We start from the raw sequence: 17,866 nt of genomic DNA, 5'->3' as shown, positions 1-17,866 counted from the left end.
AGGGGCTCAGCAGTTAGCCGGGCACAAGAGTCTGGGCAGGCAGGAGAGCTGGGAGTGCTTCAGAAGTGAAGGCTGACGGAATGGATGAGATGGCTTGAACAGAAAGCTGGGAATGCTCACGGGGTTCTTAGCCTGTAGTTGACAATTAAAGCACTTGAGAGCTTTAAAAAAATACACATGCAACTGTCCCTGGAGATTCTCAGTTCCTTTCTGTATTTTTTCATAATCTACAGATGATTCTGAGGTGCAATAAATGTTAAAAATAAGTTAAACATTGCTACAATTTTTATTCAAATATTCCTAATGTTCAGGTTCTCTTGAAAGGGTATGATAGTTGTTTTGCAGAAGTAGAAATTAAAACTTAAAAGAGGAGATGTATTAACAACCATAATTTTATTTTTGCAATGAATTTCTGTGATTTAAAAGATGGTACTTAAAGAACAAATACTATACATATCTAGTTTAAAAAGGCATCTATATTTATAAGATGGGTGTCTCTAAAATATAGAGAAAAATTAAATTTTGCTTTTCTGAATGTCTGATACACTCAATAAACTAAAATACTCTTATAAAGAGCAGCTTTGTAATAATTATTAGAAACTATTCCACCAAAGACACTGTAGAACCAAATCTCAGTAATCTTCAGGGAAGATAGTTACATTGACTTCAGGATCATCATCATTTTCAAGTTCTTTATCATTGTCTTCAGTAACACATTTGCCATCTGCTTTTTCTCGGTTTCTTCTTTTCTTATGAGAATATGAATTACTTTTCTTGATGATTTTCTCTTTGGGATATAAGTCAGTAATACTTTCTCTTTCCAAAGCATGTTGTAGGCAGTTGTAAAACCTATAAAGACATAAGTACTACTGTTACATCAGTGTTTTGAAACTGGATGACTGAAATACATCTAGAACTTAAATTATAACAATTTGATCTCATATTAACCTTAATATAAAACGAGTCAAAGAAATAACATGATTTTTGCTTTTATTATTGTTTAATTGTGGAACAGAATATGTTTTCTACTAAGAACAGTCTTGAAAATTGAGTTGGAATCACTTATTTTTTAAAAAAAATATATTTTTATTGATTTCAGAGAGGAAGGGAGAGGTAGAGAGGTAGAAACATCAATGATGAGAGAGAAACATTGATTGGTTGCCTCCTGCATGCCCCATACTGGGGATCAAGCCCGCAACCCGGGCATATGCCCTTGACTGGAATTGAACCTGGGACTCTTAAGTCCGAAGGCCAATGCTCTCTCTATCCACTGAGCAAACGAGGTAGGGCTGGAATCACTTCTTGACAATTTCTATTCTACCTCATGTTCTATTCCACATATACCTGTCAAACAAAGAAGGTAAAAACAATTTTTTTCTTTATAAAAAAAATCATACATGTAGTAGAAACTTATTTTAGAGAATTTGGAAATAATGTGCAGTTATAAATACAAAGAGTGATTCTTAATATTTTTATTCTTTCTAGTTTATTAATGTATTCTGAATTAATGTATTTATACATGTACACATATACCTACCGTCTTTTACACAATTGTGGTATTACATATAGTTTTATACCGTTTTTTAAAGTTTCTTAACATTTTCTATATCAATCAAATGAGCTACAAAATAACGCTTTTTAATGATAGTATAACATTATGGCATCTACATTGGTTGTAATTTATTTTCAAATTTTCCCTAATACAAACAACAATGTGACAAACATTTTTGAAAACAATGTGATCTGAATTTCTAGCTCTTCCCTGAGGACAGACACCTAGAAATGTAACTACATGGTTAAAGGCATAAACATTTTAAGGTTCTTGAAAAATACTGTTTTCCAGAATGGATACTTAGTATGCTTCTAATATTAATACCTGACAGAGACCACTTCACTCATATACTGAATATGACCATAAAAATACATGTTTTACTTGAATAGGTGATAACAGTATCTCATTATTTCTTTTTTTAAAATATATTTTTATTGATTTCAGAGAGGAAAAGAGAGAGGGAGAGAAATAGAAACATCAATGATGAGAGAGAATCATTGATAGGCTGCCTCCTGCACACCCCACACTGGGGATCAAGCCCTCAATCCAGGCATGTGTCCTTGACCGGAATTGAACCCAGTCTGCAGGCTTACACTCTATCCACTGAGCCAAACTGGCTATGGCTCATTATTTCAATCCTCATTTATTTGTTGGCAAGTGAAATTGAATGTTTTGCATTAGCTATTTGAATTATTATTTTTTTAATGTGAATTGTTCTTTTCCTTTACTCATTTTTCTACGGGAGTTTCAGTGTTAATTTTGTCATCCGATATACTGTTTTCTCCCTGAAAATTGGGCTTCATTTCTTTTTTGCTCCCACATTGACACCTGACAAGATGCTGCCTGACAGTGGCCTTCAGCATATGTGGGAAGCATCGAGGTGGCAGGAGTGCTGCATGTGCTTCACACCAGCTTGTCCTGGGAATGCTGAGGCTGGCTAATTCCAACCTCCCTGGTCCCGATTTTTTCATTTATAAAATTGGACATTATCCTGTATCTAGAAGGGTTGTCAGAGGTTATAGAGCAGAGGTCCTCAAACTATGGCCCGCAGACCACCTGCAAATACAAATATTGTATTTGTTCCCGTTTTTTTTTTTTTTTTTTTTTTACTTCAAAATAAGATATGTGCAGTGTGCATAGGAATTTGTTCATAGTTTTTTTTTAAACTATAGTCCAGCCCTCCAACTGTCTGAGGGACAGTGAACTGGCCCCCTGTTTAAAAAGTTTGAGGACCCCTGTTATAGGGGATACATGTAAGTACCTAGCACAATGGCTGGCACAGAATAAGTTCTCTATAATGACTATTTTTATAGATGATAAACTCCATGAGACCAAGACTCCCCATCTATCTTGTTTTCTGTTATATTCTTAGCATACAGTACAATGCTAACACATTCAGCAAAAATATGCCAAATAAGTGAATAAATACCTTTCAAAAAAGGTAACTTATTAGCCTAGGTCCCAAATTAGAAAGCCTGGGAGGTTGAGACCTCCCTTGTTCTCTCATCGCAAATGAGAAATCCATCATAGGGATCTTGTCATGCTTGTGTGCCCTATTTTAATGGGAGACTATCACAGGAAGTTTTTGACATCTACAAAATAGATTGCTATTTGGACCAATTTTCTTCTTTATTTAATTCAATGAACAGGCTTAGTTCTACTTGCAAAGGCTCTGAAATTTCCCTAAAAAAACTAAGATATTCACCTATTCCTAAATACTCCACACAATTCTAATTATACCTAACATGATTGCTACACATCCTGTCCATATTTCAAGAACTTAACATACTCAACACTCTACACTTTGATATCTAGCACTAAGCCTGGCATAATAGGTGTTCATACATACTACTTCAATGAGTAAATCAATCTCAATGGTGGAGGTATAATAAAAGGAAAAACTGTACAGTAAGTGCTACAAGAAAAAGGCTTTGAAAAATATTAACTGACATACAATTCTGTAGACTCTGTTCCATGGTAACCTCTTCATTACATGCATCCTGTACATCTTTACTGAACTGAAACTTGGCTCTCCCACGAAGACACCATTTGCCCTGCATTCCTCTCAAGTGGAGACTGCTGACTCCACCACCACAGAGTTGAGACAAGGTCAGAATTCAAATGGCTCACCAAAACTTTGCTAGACTAAACTCCTGCATCTGCCCCTTATGTCATCTACCAAAATTCTGTTCAGTCCCATATGTTTATGAAAACTTCTACACTTGGTTTGATCTCTCTAGGTCTGACCATCATCCTGGGTGACTTCAATGACTGGTTTTCGTCTCATCTTCCAATCTGCCTATTTAGAATAGCTTAATATAATGACCCAACAGAATGACTTATTTAATCTAAAACACAAATGCAAGCATGCCACAAAATGGTGAGAATCATCCTTGCTGATCATAAGAGGCTATCCATGATATGCAACTTCATCTTCTATCATTCTCCACCCAACCCTGTACGTTCGACTCAGGCAACCATATTTTTTGTTGTTGTTGGTTTTTTTTTCTTGACTATATTCTATTCCTATAAAATTATAGATAAGATTAAATTGCTTTTTTATGACCACAGAGAATTAACGGCTTGTGTAAAATATCTTGTCTATCACACATAAAAAAAGGAATTAAAGAGGAACAAGTGCCTTACTTTAATCTTCCACTAAAGAACCTAAGAATTCAAAGCTACATCCTTCAGGTACCACAAAACAACTGGTAAATGGAACAAAGACACTTTTGTGCTAAAAGCCAAGAATAAAAACTTCAAATACTTTCTCCTCTTCCTTTTTTAAGGGAACTTTCAAAAAGTCTTTTGGGAAACTATCTTACACATTAAGTCAGAAATTTGTTTTTCAATTGCATGTTCTCCACTCATTCTATGATCCTCTAGACAGCATTCTAAAGTTCACTTCTCAAAGTGTAATTTCCTCAGCTCTCACAGGCAACAAAAAGAGCTTGGAGTGTAAAGAGAAATGTATACTCAGGCAACTGTTTCTTTTCTTTCCTGAAAAGAAAATCAAATTGTCCTCAGTTTTTCTACCTCTGCTGTCAAGATTATCATGACGCAGGGCAACTTGTACTCAGTTCTCTTCATTAGAGAACTTTTCAGGCCAGCGCTGTGAAAATGAATCCTTGTCTTTCAGATCAATTTCAGGACCACTTGCAATAAAAAGCTGGTATTTCTTTGACTTCTGAAATAGGAAGGAAAATTTAATAAAATCCAGGCACAATTTCATACCCTTTTAGGCTTCCATTATTCATAAGTAACAAAGAAGGTTATTTTCATATATTATGCATTTAGATTTTAACTAAGCTCTAGCATTTTTATTTAAAAACATGTATGCAATGGCCTGTCTCAGGTGCTGGAAACAGAGGTAAGGAGGGCAGGGTCTAACGGGAGCTGCAGAGCTGTAAGGACACGTTCAACACACCATGAGAAAGATAAATTAAAGTGGGAGCACACTGGGGGCACTTTGCTCCAAGTGAGATCATGAAAAGCTCTTTGGTAAAAACCCAATGCCTGGTCCCAGTTGCAAGGGCGAATGCAAAGCTGATTGGGTGATGGGAGTGGAATTATGGGAGGACAATTGGAGGGGAAAGGATATCGAGGGAAAAATTATCAGAATAGAAAATATATATTTTTTCACTTTACATTATTTACCTTTTTGATCTTAAGTATACAGGGAAATGTACAAGTTGTTTATTCACCTGCTTTAGTTCCACTTTTAAAAATAAGACTAGTGCCCTCCCTCCCTAGCTGTTTTGGCCAGGTGGACAGAGCGTTGTCCCGCGGACTGAAGGGTACCAGGTTCGATTCCAGTCAAGGGCACATGCCTGGGTTGTGGGCTTGATCCCCAGTGTGGGGTGTCCAGGAGGCAGCTAATCAATGATTGTCTCTCGTCATTGATGTTTCTATCTCTCTTTCCCTTCCCCTTCCTCTCTGAAATAAAAAAAAAAAAAAAAAAAAAAAAGACTAGCAACTATGGGGAATCTATGACATTTGCTATCCTGACTCCTCCTTCTCTTCTGCCATTTCTAATCTGTTTTGGTTGATATTCTGCAGTATCACACCCATTCAGCTTGTTAGGGTCCCGTTTCTTTTACATGGACCATGTAGCCAGAGTCTGCTCACCTCATGTCTCAGCCACCTTTCATGTGTTCCAGAATGATCATCCGAAGGCTTTGAAGCCTTAAAAGAGCACACGGATGGAAAAAGTCACTTAACTAAGTTTAGCAAACATTTATTAACCACTATTCTTATGAAACTGTCCTTGCTTTTGGGAAACTCTGTATGTGTTAACTTTTAAATTCCTTTATTGTTTATGATTAATTCTATAAATACTTATTGAGTTTCTACCATGAGCCAGGCACTATGTAAGGTTTTAGGATAAGATAGAGAGAGATATTTTGTGAGTGCGCATGCGCGCATGTGCGTGTGTGTTTGTGCGTGCATGCGCGTGGCGTGCAGTTGGTTTTGAGGGAGAAGTCAGTCCTATCTGCAGTGTGACCATGTAGTGGAAAAATAAGGTATATATGTAATTAAATAATTGCAAGTCAATATGATTCATATTTCTGTTTTCCACTGAGGCATAAACTGTAATGATACTGGTAAATGATAATATGAATCTGAACCAAAGAAATTGCTTTGGGGTTGAGACTAGGCTAAGAAAGGGATTAAGGGCCCAAACCGGTTTGGCTCAGTGGATAGAGCGTCGGCCTGCGGACTGAAGGGTCCCAGGTTCGATTCCGGTCAAGGGCATGTACCTGGGTTGTGGGCACATCCCCAGTGGGAGATGTGCTGGAGGCAGCTGATCGATGTTTCTCTCTCATCGACGTTTCTAACTCTCTGTCCCTCTCCCTTCCTCTCTGTAAGAAATAAATAAAATATATTAAAAAAAAACAAAAAAAAAAAAAAAAAGGGATTAAGGAAAGACTGACAGGATATTTTAGTTACATATCTTCAAAAAATTATTGGGTATATTGGCCTATGACTTGGAGAAGATTTGGAAGACCCATCAGTATATGGGGAAGTAGCTGAAGCTATGGGTCAAAAAAGAGAATCCTAGAGTACAACAATATTTTAACAATAAGTAGAATAGTAAGAAAAATCCAGAAGGAAGCTAAGAAGGAAGGGATGCAGTTATCAACTGGTATATGAAAAATAACTCAATATCACTAGTCACCAGAAAAATACAAATCAAAACCAAAATGAGGTATCAACTCACCTGTCAGAATGGTCATTATTAAACACATACACACACACAAAAACAACACACACATACAAAAAGACAACATATGTTGTAAGGATGTTGAGAAAAGGGAACCCTTGCTCATTGCTGGTGGGAATGTAAAATGGTACAGTTCCTGTGGGAAACAGTATGGCGGTTCTTAAAAAAAATTAAATGTAAAATTACCATATGATCCAGCAATTCCACTTCTGGGTATACACCAAGAGATTCAAGAGCAGGGACTCAAACAGATATTTATACACCCATGTTCATAGCAGTATTATTCACAATAGTGAACAAAGAAAAATCTGAATGTCCATTGACAGATTAATCGATATATAAAATATGGTATATAAATACAATGGAGTATTATTCAGCCTTAAAAAGAAATGCAATTCTGACATATGCTACAACATGGATGAACCTTGAAGACATTTTGCTAAGTGAAATAAGGCAGACACAAAAGGAAAAAATTTTTAATTCCACCTATATGAAGTATTTAAAATTCAGAGAGAGTAAAAATAGAATAGTGATTAATAGGGGCTGGAAGCTTGGAGAATGGGGAATTATTGTTTAACTAGAGGCCTGGTGCATGGATTCGTGCACTGGTGGGGTCCCTCGGCCTGGCCTGCAGGGATCGGGTGTCAGCTGACACCAGCTCTCCGACATCCCCGAAGGGGTCCTGAATTGTGAGCGGGCGCAGGCCAGGCTGAGGGACCCAAACGGTGCACAATCGGAGCCAGGGAGGGAATGCAGGAGGGCTCCAGAGCGTGTCTGGCCCATCTCGCCCAGACCCTATCCACTGGATACCAGCAGCAAGCTAACCTACTGGTCGGAGCATCTGACCCCTGGTGGTCAGTGCGCATCACAGCAACTGGTCAAACGAATGGTTGGACCCTTGGCATATTAGGCTTTCATTATACAGGATGGGTATTGAGATTCAATTTGGGATGATGTAAAGGTTCTGGAGATGGATAGTGGTGATAGGTGGTTACATAACAATTTGAACGTACTTAATGGCACTGAACCATACACTAAAACGGCTAATATGGTAAATTTTGTTATGTATATTTAACCACAAAAAGTTAAAAATAAATAATAATAAAGAACACCCAACCACTGAAATAGACTTATTTACTTCTCTCCAATTTACTTCATTTTTATCAACCATATTATATGCTAATATATTCAGCCCTTTTATTCTATACTTTATTGAACATTTACTTTTCTTATTACATAGCTGGTAAAAAGAACATGGCTATTTTCACTGTGCTTATAGCCAAATGGTGGTTTCATCTGACCCAAGTCAGTCCTGTCTCTTATAAATTGAATCAACGACAGCCTTCCTCTGGTAATTGGTAAGTAGATTTTCAAACTTTACATTTTTTACCTAGAAATCATTATGTACAAAATTATCTTACTTTTCCCAATAAAAGGGGCTTGGAAATTAGTTTTCACAAACAAGACCTTTTATCTATTAAAAATATTTTAGCCTTTGGCTTTGATTTTTCACATTGGCAGAAAATTTCTTGTTGATGAAATATTACTCATTGGGATCTTGACTTTTAAAAATTCTCTTATTATAGTTATTTTAATTGTGAAACTTTGGTCCTATGACAAACCAATTTTAGTACTCGATGTCTGATTGCAGAACTCATCACCTTCGGTATTTATTATTTTTTTCTCTTTTCAACATCAGAAGAGTAACTTTTTCTCTGCATTTGGTTGAAAGTACAGCTGTTCCCAAAGGAGCTCCCTAATTTGTACAGCCTTTCTGAATTCACTTGTAATCTTCTAATCAGTATCTTAAGACACTTTTTACCCTTCTTTAATTTTTCACTGATTTTACGTGATGAGCATGGCTCTCTTGATAGCAGCATGCACACTGTAATCTCAAAACATATCTTTGAGTCAGTGGATTTAAAGGATAATTTGATTTTATAGCTGGTGAACATGGTTCAATTAACTTCACCAGGTGTACTAATATAGTTACTTGATCTTGGGCTATATTTATAATCTTGTTGAAATTCAAGTAAGGAAACAGAAAAACTGATTTGCTACCTCCTATGCTTTAGCAACAACCTCACCAGAATACTATAGAAGGGATGTGGTAAGTGTTTGGAATGGTGCCAATAAGTACCTACATAGAGTTCAAACACTACAGTCTGGTGGGATGACTGGACACTCTTCAGTTGCTTACTTGAAATTATTACTTTATTTAGAATGTTTGTTCAAAGCATTTTGTGGCCAGGTAAGCTCTAGCCTTTTCTCAGCCACAGTTCTCTTAGAAAATTAAGCTAATGCCTTGAGACACCCACTGTATATAATAATTAATTTCTCTCCAATGTATCGAGAATGGGACAAGTACCATTGTTGGGAGAACTGAGAAATAGTCACTTGAATAATTTTGTGAATCCTGTTGTTCAAATAAGGAGCCCTGGTTGAGAAAGCCTGGATGGTGATACTGATGTGATTATTGGTTTACTCTCTTCATGTGTCATTGAATAAGAAGGGCTATTGGATCCAGAGAATCCATGACACAACAGGGCCAGGACTAATCATTACTAAATATATACTAAAATTGTTCTTTAAGATAAGTATTTCCCCCTAGTTAGATATAAGAAAAACAAAGCCAAGGGAGTTGAGTAAGTTGTGGTAGAATCTGGATCTGAACTCAGTTCTAGCTCCAGGGAAAAGATCTACCCCTTTCCACCATGAGACTGCCGCCATTAGCACTTCCAGCCTTAGCTGCTTCAAAGAAAATTCTAGGTATTAAAAAAAAAAATTTAAGCAGGCAAGTTAAGCAATAGGATTGCTTTGTATTTTACAGATAGGATTCTGACGGTGATATGGAGAATCACTTAGCAGAGAAACACACTAGAAGCATTTTACAATGAGACAAGTGAATATTGCAATGGTCTTGAATGAAGGAAGTGGCAGATGGGGAGAGATAATGATTCAAGAGTTACTTGGATAGAGATTGACTGATTAAGAGGTGGCCAAGGGAGGTGGGGAGAAGGGGAAAAGGAAATTATAAATGATATTAAGTTGGCCAATACCACTTGAGTAACTCAGAGATGCACATCTTGTTGATGGTAGGTCAGTGGTATTATCCTATACTAGGGGCCCAATGCACAAATTTGTGTACCTTGAAAGGAACTGTGGACTGTGAGGTTGAGGTGGGCACAGGGGCAGGTCTCGGCCCATCCTCTGCACCCCCGCCCGGCCCCTCCCGCCGCAGCCCCCAGTCCCGTCTGCCAGCAGCCCCGCTACCACCCGCTGACGATGCCGGCCCCATTCGCACCCGCTGATGGTGTGGAGTGATTGGGGCTGGCACCAGCAGCGGGTGTGAGCGGTGGCTGCTGCCTCGATTGCCCCTCAGGAGCAGGGGGAGGTAAAAGCCCTAAGGGGCTATTGGAGCAGGCAGCTGCTGCTCGCACCCACTGATGGTGCCAAGTGATTGGGGCCGGCGTCAGGCGCTGGCAGTGGGTGTGAATGGGGTCAATGTTGGCAGCAGGTGCAAGTGCCAGGTGGAACTGTGGTGCGCGGGAGCAAATAATTTTCAATAACCAGCAGAGGCTCGCCTGATGACAGCGACCGGTGCCCTGCCTTGGTCTGGTACCCCCACTCACCTGCTCCACCATCCCGCTGTGGCTAACGCCCGCCATGTTCCACTCTCTGCTGCCTACTGCCAACGCCTGCCATGGTCCACGTGCCTCCTGGTGGTCAGCACATGTCATAGTGACTGGTTGTTTGGTTGTTCTGCTGTTTGGTCTATTTGCATAGTAGGGTTTTGTATGTAGAGATAATAAAAGGCTGATATGCAAATCGACTGAACTGCAGAACAACCGGTAGCTATGACACACACTGACCACCAGGGGGCAGGCACTCAATGCCAGAGCTGCCCCCGGTGGTCAGTGCGCTCCTACAGGGGGAGCGCTGCCCAGCCAGAAGCAGGCCTAAGCTGTCAGTCAGACATCCCCTGAGGGCTCCCGGACTGCGAGAGGGCATAGGCCGGGCTGATGGATGCCCCCCGCCCCCCCGAGTACACAAATTTCATGCACTGGGCCTCTAGTCCTTATATAAGAAAGGCAACATAATAGTCACTTCTGTATATAAAAAACTATTCTTAGAAAAAAGTTTAAAAAAGAAAGCACTGTAAAAATTTTATTCATCCTAAGTGAAATTTAAGAACAGGAGAAGTATAAAGATGTGAACTAATAGCCATAATCTTTACTACTAGGACAATTCTGGCAATGCTAGATCTAATCCATGATAAGAGATGGGTAGTAAACTCACCAGAGGTGTAAAATATTTATCAGGCTAAAAATTAACCAGTCTATATTCTCTTAAAAAGGAGATTCTGGGTTAGGTCATCTCCAGGGGATCACACCAAGGGGCAGTGTGCACCTCTCCCATGGTTGCTTTTAACTTGATCAGTTATGGTCCCCATGGCTACTGGGCTTTCCCACCTGAGTGATTATGTTTAGCTCCTTTATACCCATTGCTGGCAGTCAGTCGTCCCATTCTCCTCCATGTAGCTTATGCTCCCATTTAGTACCCATTACAGTCTGGCCTACTTTCATCTATTACTTTAATCATCTTTTTATTATTCATGATAAGGCTATAAATAGAAAAGCAGTTAGGAGTCTAAACTGAAGTGTATATTAATATTTTCAAAGATGATCTAGGCATAGAAAAATAACATGAAAATATCTAATTAATGTACCTTTCAATTCTCTTCTTGTTTTCCTCCATTTTTTGATTTGCTATCTCTAACAGGAAGTCGATATATTCCTCTGTCACCATCAGTTTTCCCTTATGGCTTAATGGAACTTCTAAGCCATGTGTGCTCCGGACAGCCTTCAAGGAACAAGCAATTCAGACATGATGATTCATGTGCTAGAGATACTGAAGATAACTAAAGAAAATTCCAAGTTAGGGTTGTGTTTAAACATAGTTTAGCTCCATTACAGCATTTAGGTTTGTGCTTTGATATAAGTTAGCTAAACACAGTTGGATCACAGGAGATTAAATAGACTTTCCCTTCATGTAAAGTCATTTCTAAAGAAAGTCATTCTACACATTATTTTTCAGAGAAGCAGATACTATCAAAGAAGCCAATAACTTTTAACAGTTTCAATTTCACTAAAGCTTAGAAAGCTTTAATAGACTATTTAAAGAAAAGAAATAAATGAAATCTCAACAGAAGCTTCAAGGGAAAATCAAAATGGACTGGATTTGAAAGAGCCTCTTAGTGCTGCCTGAGTGGAGTGCAGTAATAAGAATAAGCCATGCCCGTTCTATCTCACAAAGTGGCTGCTTTCTTGATGCTTTAGGGCCAACCTTAGTAATCCTGTTGATGAAATAGTCAGCACGTTACAAGCAAATCCAAACACTGGATATAGATTAAGAACAACAACCAAAACTATCATGAGGAATAAAAATAAATTCAATGAAACTTTACTGAGTATCTGCAATGTAGGCCCTATGTAAGATGTGAAGATACAAGATGAATATAACATGGTTCCTTTAAGAGCTTACACTTTGGAATAAGACATAAACACGTGAACAAAAAATTGTAACACAACATAGGTGCTATGACAGGGGAAACACAAACATGTCCGCCCACATGCACTTGAGTGTGCACACGCACAAACCATTAAAGAAATGTAGAAGAGATACAACTAAATGAGACAGGCCTCAGTTTCGTGGGAAGGTGGCATTTGAGTTGGGATTTTAAAGGATAAGTTCAATTTTACCACATGTAAAATGGGGGAGGAACAACTTATTTATAGTTATGGAGACATGACAGAGCACGATATATTTTTTATTTGGCTGGAATATAAGTATGCTAGCAGAAGAGCATCAACAAGGTAGATGGAAAGTAGTTTGGGTAAGGCCTTGAATATCAGGGAAAATATTTGGAGACCCTCACTTTTTCAAAAGGGGGGGATTCTGAGAGTACTGGGTGGAGGGACTGAAGAAGATGGACAGCAGGAAGACCAGTCAGGAACCCTCTGTAAAGACAGGTGAGGGGCACTGAGGGCTTAAGTAGGGGCAATGACAGAGGGTTTGGAGAGGTGGACTCAGGTGTGAGATATAAGAGGCAGATGTGATAGGACTTGTAACTAATTGAATATGGAAGACAAAGGAGAGGAAGGTAGAAGAATGGCTCTGTTCTTGCTAGGTCACCAGATGCAGCAGGGAATGAGATGGGGACACAAACCAGAACTATGGGCATTGCTTTTCTAGTTAGTCATGCTTTACAGGGGTCTTCTTTTTTCCCTAAATTTAAAATATATGTATTTTTTATTGGTATTAGGAAGAGAGGAAGAGAAAGGGAGAAAGAAATATTGATATGAGCAGGATAGAAAATAGGAAAGGCTAGGGAGCTAGAATGGAGGACAATCTGAAACCAGTTCAAGAGCAAATAATACATGTCCTGCCAAACAATAAATGCAATCAGTAAATACTACAGCAGATCAGAATAAGGCAAATTTACCAGGGGCTAGCTTGGCCAGGAAAAGACTAAGAGAGGATGTGGAGCTTAGACGGTGCCTTAACGATTACCCAGTCCAGGGATCAGCGAACTTTTTCTGAGAAAGGACAGATAGTAAACATTTTCAACTTTGTGGACCATATAGTATCTGGCATAACTACTCAATTTTACCACTGTAACACAAAAGCAATCTTAGACAGTGATTCATCCAATTGGTGTAGTGGGATCCGATACCGCTGTGGGCTGGACTTGGCCCTATGGCAGTAGTTTGCTGGACCCCTGGTATGGCTGAGAAAATTCAGGCCCTGAGGGAGCTTACTCAAGTTCATTTAGCATAGCCGGGGGCCAGCCAGTATTTGTGCAGAGGGCTTTAGATCCCCTATCTGTGATTCTTTCCATGGTATCATGGTGCTTATTAAATTGGGGCTATTTAAGATGATGAGGGCACAGAGAATCAGGTTAAAAGTGGGAGAGTATACAGTACTATGAAATAAGACCGCAAATGTACATCTAGTATCTCTGGGACTTTGCCCTGTAGGAATAAATAAGTCACTGAAGGTTTCTGACACAGGGAATGGCAAGAAGATCTGAGTCAGGAGATACTAAAGGCAGGAGTCTAAGTACAAGTCTAAATTATTTCAATAACCTGGATCACTTCCTGCTCAAAGAATTACTTTTTGCCAAAAGGTATCTTACCAACATAGTCTTTCCTCTCTTCCCCACTGTTATGCCAGAGTTCCTGAAACCAGAATCTATTGCCACTGAATGCTGTAAAAAAATAAATTTGTTAGATTCTGATAACCTGACTAATCAGACAAACCGTTAAATTCTACAAACTGTAGAAACATATATAATCCCAAACCTACAGTTAATTAAAAACTACTTGATTAAACTACTGCATTAAATTTTGGCAGAAGTTGTACGGCTTAAGATTAAGTCTACCCACATACTAATAAATTCAAGCATAATTACAAAGTTTTACCAGAATCTGTGCATCCTGCAACTCTCGACACTGCACATGAAGAATAAGGGGTTCGAATTTCAAAGTGGCATCACCATTCGCTTTTTTCAAAGCTGCAATCTAAATTAAAAAATGTTAGTATTAGACACAAATATATGATCCTCTTCTTTTGAACCCCAGGACTTTTAGATTCCTTCAGCATCCTGTTCCCGAAATAACTTTTCACTCGGCTTTCTTGGTCCTTTCTCCAAAAACTTATTAATCTGCTTATTCTTTTAAAAGACTGATTTCTAATTCTCCCATATACCTCCTGTGTCATTCTTTCCGACCACGTTTTACAAAAGTAAACTATTACTGTATTTAATTCCATAACAGATTTTTCCATTAAGGAACAGGGATGTAAAGACTATAGTAGAAAGTCTGTTTAAATACTTGTTAGAAGTTGGACTGTTAGGTCTGAGCTAGAATTTATATAGGGCAGTTGTTATTTCTGTTTGCCTAATATTCCTGGGCAGCATCCTCCCTCTTTCACACGGGACTGTTAATAATGGCCCTGTCACTCATCACTCCCACTATCATAATATCAGAGATGCCAAGTGCCTAGGTCTGATCAAGGCTAGCATTCCATTCTATTGGCAAAAATAACTGATCTCGGGGGATGGCTCAGAGTCCTTTAGGAATGGTACATGAATCTTCTGAAGTCGTTTTCTGCTGGGGTTGCTAGTAGCTAACTTCCCTGACACAAAGATAATCTGTAGCAGAAGAGAATAAGGACAAATATGCACAGAGAATTAGTACCCAAGGAAGGAGATGGAAGTTGAATGAGTACCCATAGGACAACATTTGAGCACCTGAACCAGTACTGTACGTGCCTGATTAACACAAACTTATATGAACTCATTTAAACATTTCAATTTAGGCAACTAAATTATCCAGCATGATACAAAGATTTTCAAGAAGCAATTCAGGTAATGTATAATTTATTTATATCAGTATAATGGTAATCTATCTATACTAATAAAAGGGTAATATGCTAATTAGACCGGATAGACTGGACGTCTTCCGGACAAAGCCACGGTGGCGGGACAAAGCCACGGTGGCGGGGGCTGAGGCAGAGGTGATTAGGCGTGATCAGGCCAGCAGGGGAGAGTGATTAGGAGAGATTAGGCCAGCAGGGGAGCAGTTAGGGGTATCAGGCAGGCAGGCAAAGGGGTTAGGGGCGATTATACAGGCAGGCAGAGACGGTTAGGGGCTATTAGGGAGGCAGGCAGAGGAGGTTAGGGGCAATCAAGCAGGCAGGCAGAGTGGTTAGGGGCAATCAGGCAGGCAGGAAGGCAGGTGAGTGGTTAGGAGCCAGCAGTCCTGTATTATGAGAGAGTGCAGGCCGGGCTGAGGGGACCCTCCCCATCCCCCCACCCCCCCCCCCGCATGAATTTCGTGCACTGGGCCTCTAGTATATATATAAAGCCTAAGCAACTGAACGACCAGTTGCTATGATGCACACTGACCGTCAGGGGACAGATGTTCAATGCACAGGATTGGGTTCCCTCCTGTCTGGATCGGGCCTGGGGGGATTGGGCCAAAACTGGCTATCCAACATCCCCTGAGGGGTCCCAGATTTCGAGAGAGTGCAGGCCAGACCAAGTGACCCCACCGGTGCACGAATCCATGCACCGGGCCTCTAGTACATAGATAATGCTAATGACTTATTCCTTGCTCCCTTTCTCCCTTTTCCTTCCATGATTTGTACCAGGTTACTGAGTTACAGAATAGCTGAAATAAAATTCAATCTTTGGATCCAATATGCATCTGATGTCCATGAACTCTCTGCTATGTCCAAGAGGATGTGTTGTGTTGAGCAGCCGTAGTAATTCTTGCATACATATTTTTACTTTTATCTCCCACAACTCAGAAAAACCATCATAATGAATTCTCTTTAGGCTTTATGAATAATATTCAGGCATTATAATTATGCACAAAAATCACCTTAAATTTTCTATTTTTCACCTGTATTTAAAGTGACTGCGAATTAAAAAGTGTGATTTCTTTAAATTTACATATAAAAACTTACCACATCATCTTTTACACAAGGCTTGTGTGTAACTAGGAGCCAGCAACAGTTTTGTTTCTGAACCTCAAAGCCATTTATATTCTAAAATAAAAAATAACATAATCTAATGTAATCATACATTTACAAAAATAGCAAGTACAGTGAATGCATAACATATTGTAGGCTTTCTTAAATTAATAATCCCAAGTGGTGATTTTTAAATTAACGACCCCATTTTCTCTACACCAGCGATTTTCAACCTTTTTCATCTCATGGCACACATAAACTAATAACTAAAATTCTGCAGCACACACACACACACAAAAAAATTATATGTTTTGCCAATCTGAAAAAGCAACAACCAGGTGTAGTTTTGATTCATTCACACCGAAGGCTACTGTTGTGCTGGCTGTTGTCATTTTTGTATTTAACAACCTCGGGGAAAAGAGGTCAGTGCCCTTGACTAGTCAGGTCGTGCATGTTTTACAAATTAGTGTGACATGCCAGGGTGCCTGTCGCTGGAGATCGCTGCTCTTTATTGTCCTCACTTCATGACCCAGGGAGGGCGTGAGCTTAGATAACTGTGCTCAAGTCACACGGCCAGGAATTCCCAGAACCGGGCTGGAATCTACCCGGCATCACGCCACAGCCTCAGGGCTTCGCATCTCACACTAGACAGATAGATAGATAGATAGATAGATAGATAGATAGATAGATAGATAGATAGATAGATAGATGATAGATAGATGATAGATAGATAGATAGATAGATAGATAGATAGATAGATAGATAGATAGATAGATAGATATGGTAGACACTGTGCTTCCTCTGAGAGCAGTGATGACGGAGCGGCCGCCGGGAGGCAGGGGCCACCTCACCCGGCCACGCCCCCCCAGGCCCGCAGGCCGCGGTGCGGCCGCCAGCTGCGCCAGGCTGGAGTCTACGTTCCCTTCGATTTGGGAAAATCACATCCTCAGCCCTTGCACCTGCAGGTCACTGCCGGGCTGTCACTCTGGGGTTTGTGAGAATGGCGGACTAGCAGGCCCCGCGCTACACCTACAGGATCAGACTCCGGACTTTCCAAAGATCTCCAGGTGACTCACAGACACACTCACGTTTTTAAGGCCCTGGTCTAATCCACCCTCTAAATTTCATCGATAAGGAAACCGAGACCACCCACTAGGACACACACAAGCAGGCTGCACCGGGGTGTCGCCCGCGGTGGGCACAGGGCTCCTGGCGTGCCCACTAGCGGGCAGGCGCCGCCGGGAGGGCACCGAGCAGGCTCACCGCATCGAGGAGGAGGATGCGCCCCGCGCAGGAGCTGGTGGTAAAAAACTGTTCTCGCCCATTCAGGAGCTGCACGAGCTCGGCCACATCCTCGTCCACGCTGCCCTTCCGGCTGAGGTCCGCCTTGCTCAGACACTGCGCCTTCCATCTGCTGAACTCCGCGCGGCGCTCCATGCGGGGAGGGATTTGGGGTCTGCACTGTGCCGGCGGCCCTCGCCTGTCCTGGGGGCAGCCATATTGGAGCGACGGGTGCCGGGAAGGGCCAAACTTCCGCGGCGTCGCGCTCT

At 40.3% G+C, this 17,866-nt stretch overlaps 1 protein-coding gene across 2 annotated transcripts; it reads right to left on the bottom strand.

The window, feature by feature from the left end:
• Positions 1-372: 372 nt before the first annotated feature.
• Positions 373-17,856, bottom strand: TYW3 (tRNA-yW synthesizing protein 3 homolog). Of its 2 annotated transcripts, XM_036350301.1 has the most exons (6): positions 17,580-17,855; positions 16,311-16,391; positions 14,261-14,359; positions 13,975-14,046; positions 11,506-11,639; positions 373-849 (listed from the first exon to the last, which is right to left on the bottom strand). In XM_036350301.1, exons 1-6 carry the CDS (start codon positions 17,751-17,753, stop codon positions 633-635), a joined length of 777 nt encoding a protein of 258 aa, XP_036206194.1. In that variant the 5' UTR covers positions 17,754-17,855; the 3' UTR covers positions 373-632. The 2 variants fall into 2 exon arrangements, with proteins under 2 accessions (XP_036206194.1, XP_036206195.1); XM_036350302.1 differs by lacking the exon at positions 13,975-14,046 and having other exon boundaries at positions 17,580-17,856.
• Positions 17,857-17,866: the final 10 nt, after the last annotated feature.

Source organism: Myotis myotis, unplaced genomic scaffold, assembly GCF_014108235.1.
Source record: "Myotis myotis isolate mMyoMyo1 unplaced genomic scaffold, mMyoMyo1.p scaffold_m19_p_2, whole genome shotgun sequence".
NCBI classification, from domain to species: Eukaryota; Metazoa; Chordata; class Mammalia; order Chiroptera; family Vespertilionidae; genus Myotis; species Myotis myotis.
The sequence above is the reverse complement of the archived record's forward strand: the minus strand, read 5'-3'. Positions and strand labels throughout refer to the sequence as shown.

What these genes read in the sequence shown, in the direction of transcription:
- TYW3 (XM_036350301.1), bottom strand. Translation starts at nt 17,753, where the DNA reads ATGGAGCGCCGCGCGGAGTTCAGCAGATGGAAGGCGCAGTGTCTGAGC. An exon ending in AGAGAGGAAAGACTATGTTG is followed by an intron (nt 11,640 to 13,974) that starts GTAAGATACCTT and finishes TGTTCCTTGAAG; the next exon opens with GCTGTCCGGAGCACACATGG. An exon ending in AACAAGAAGAGAATTGAAAG is followed by an intron (nt 850 to 11,505) that starts GTACATTAATTA and finishes ATGTCTTTATAG; the next exon opens with GTTTTACAACTGCCTACAAC.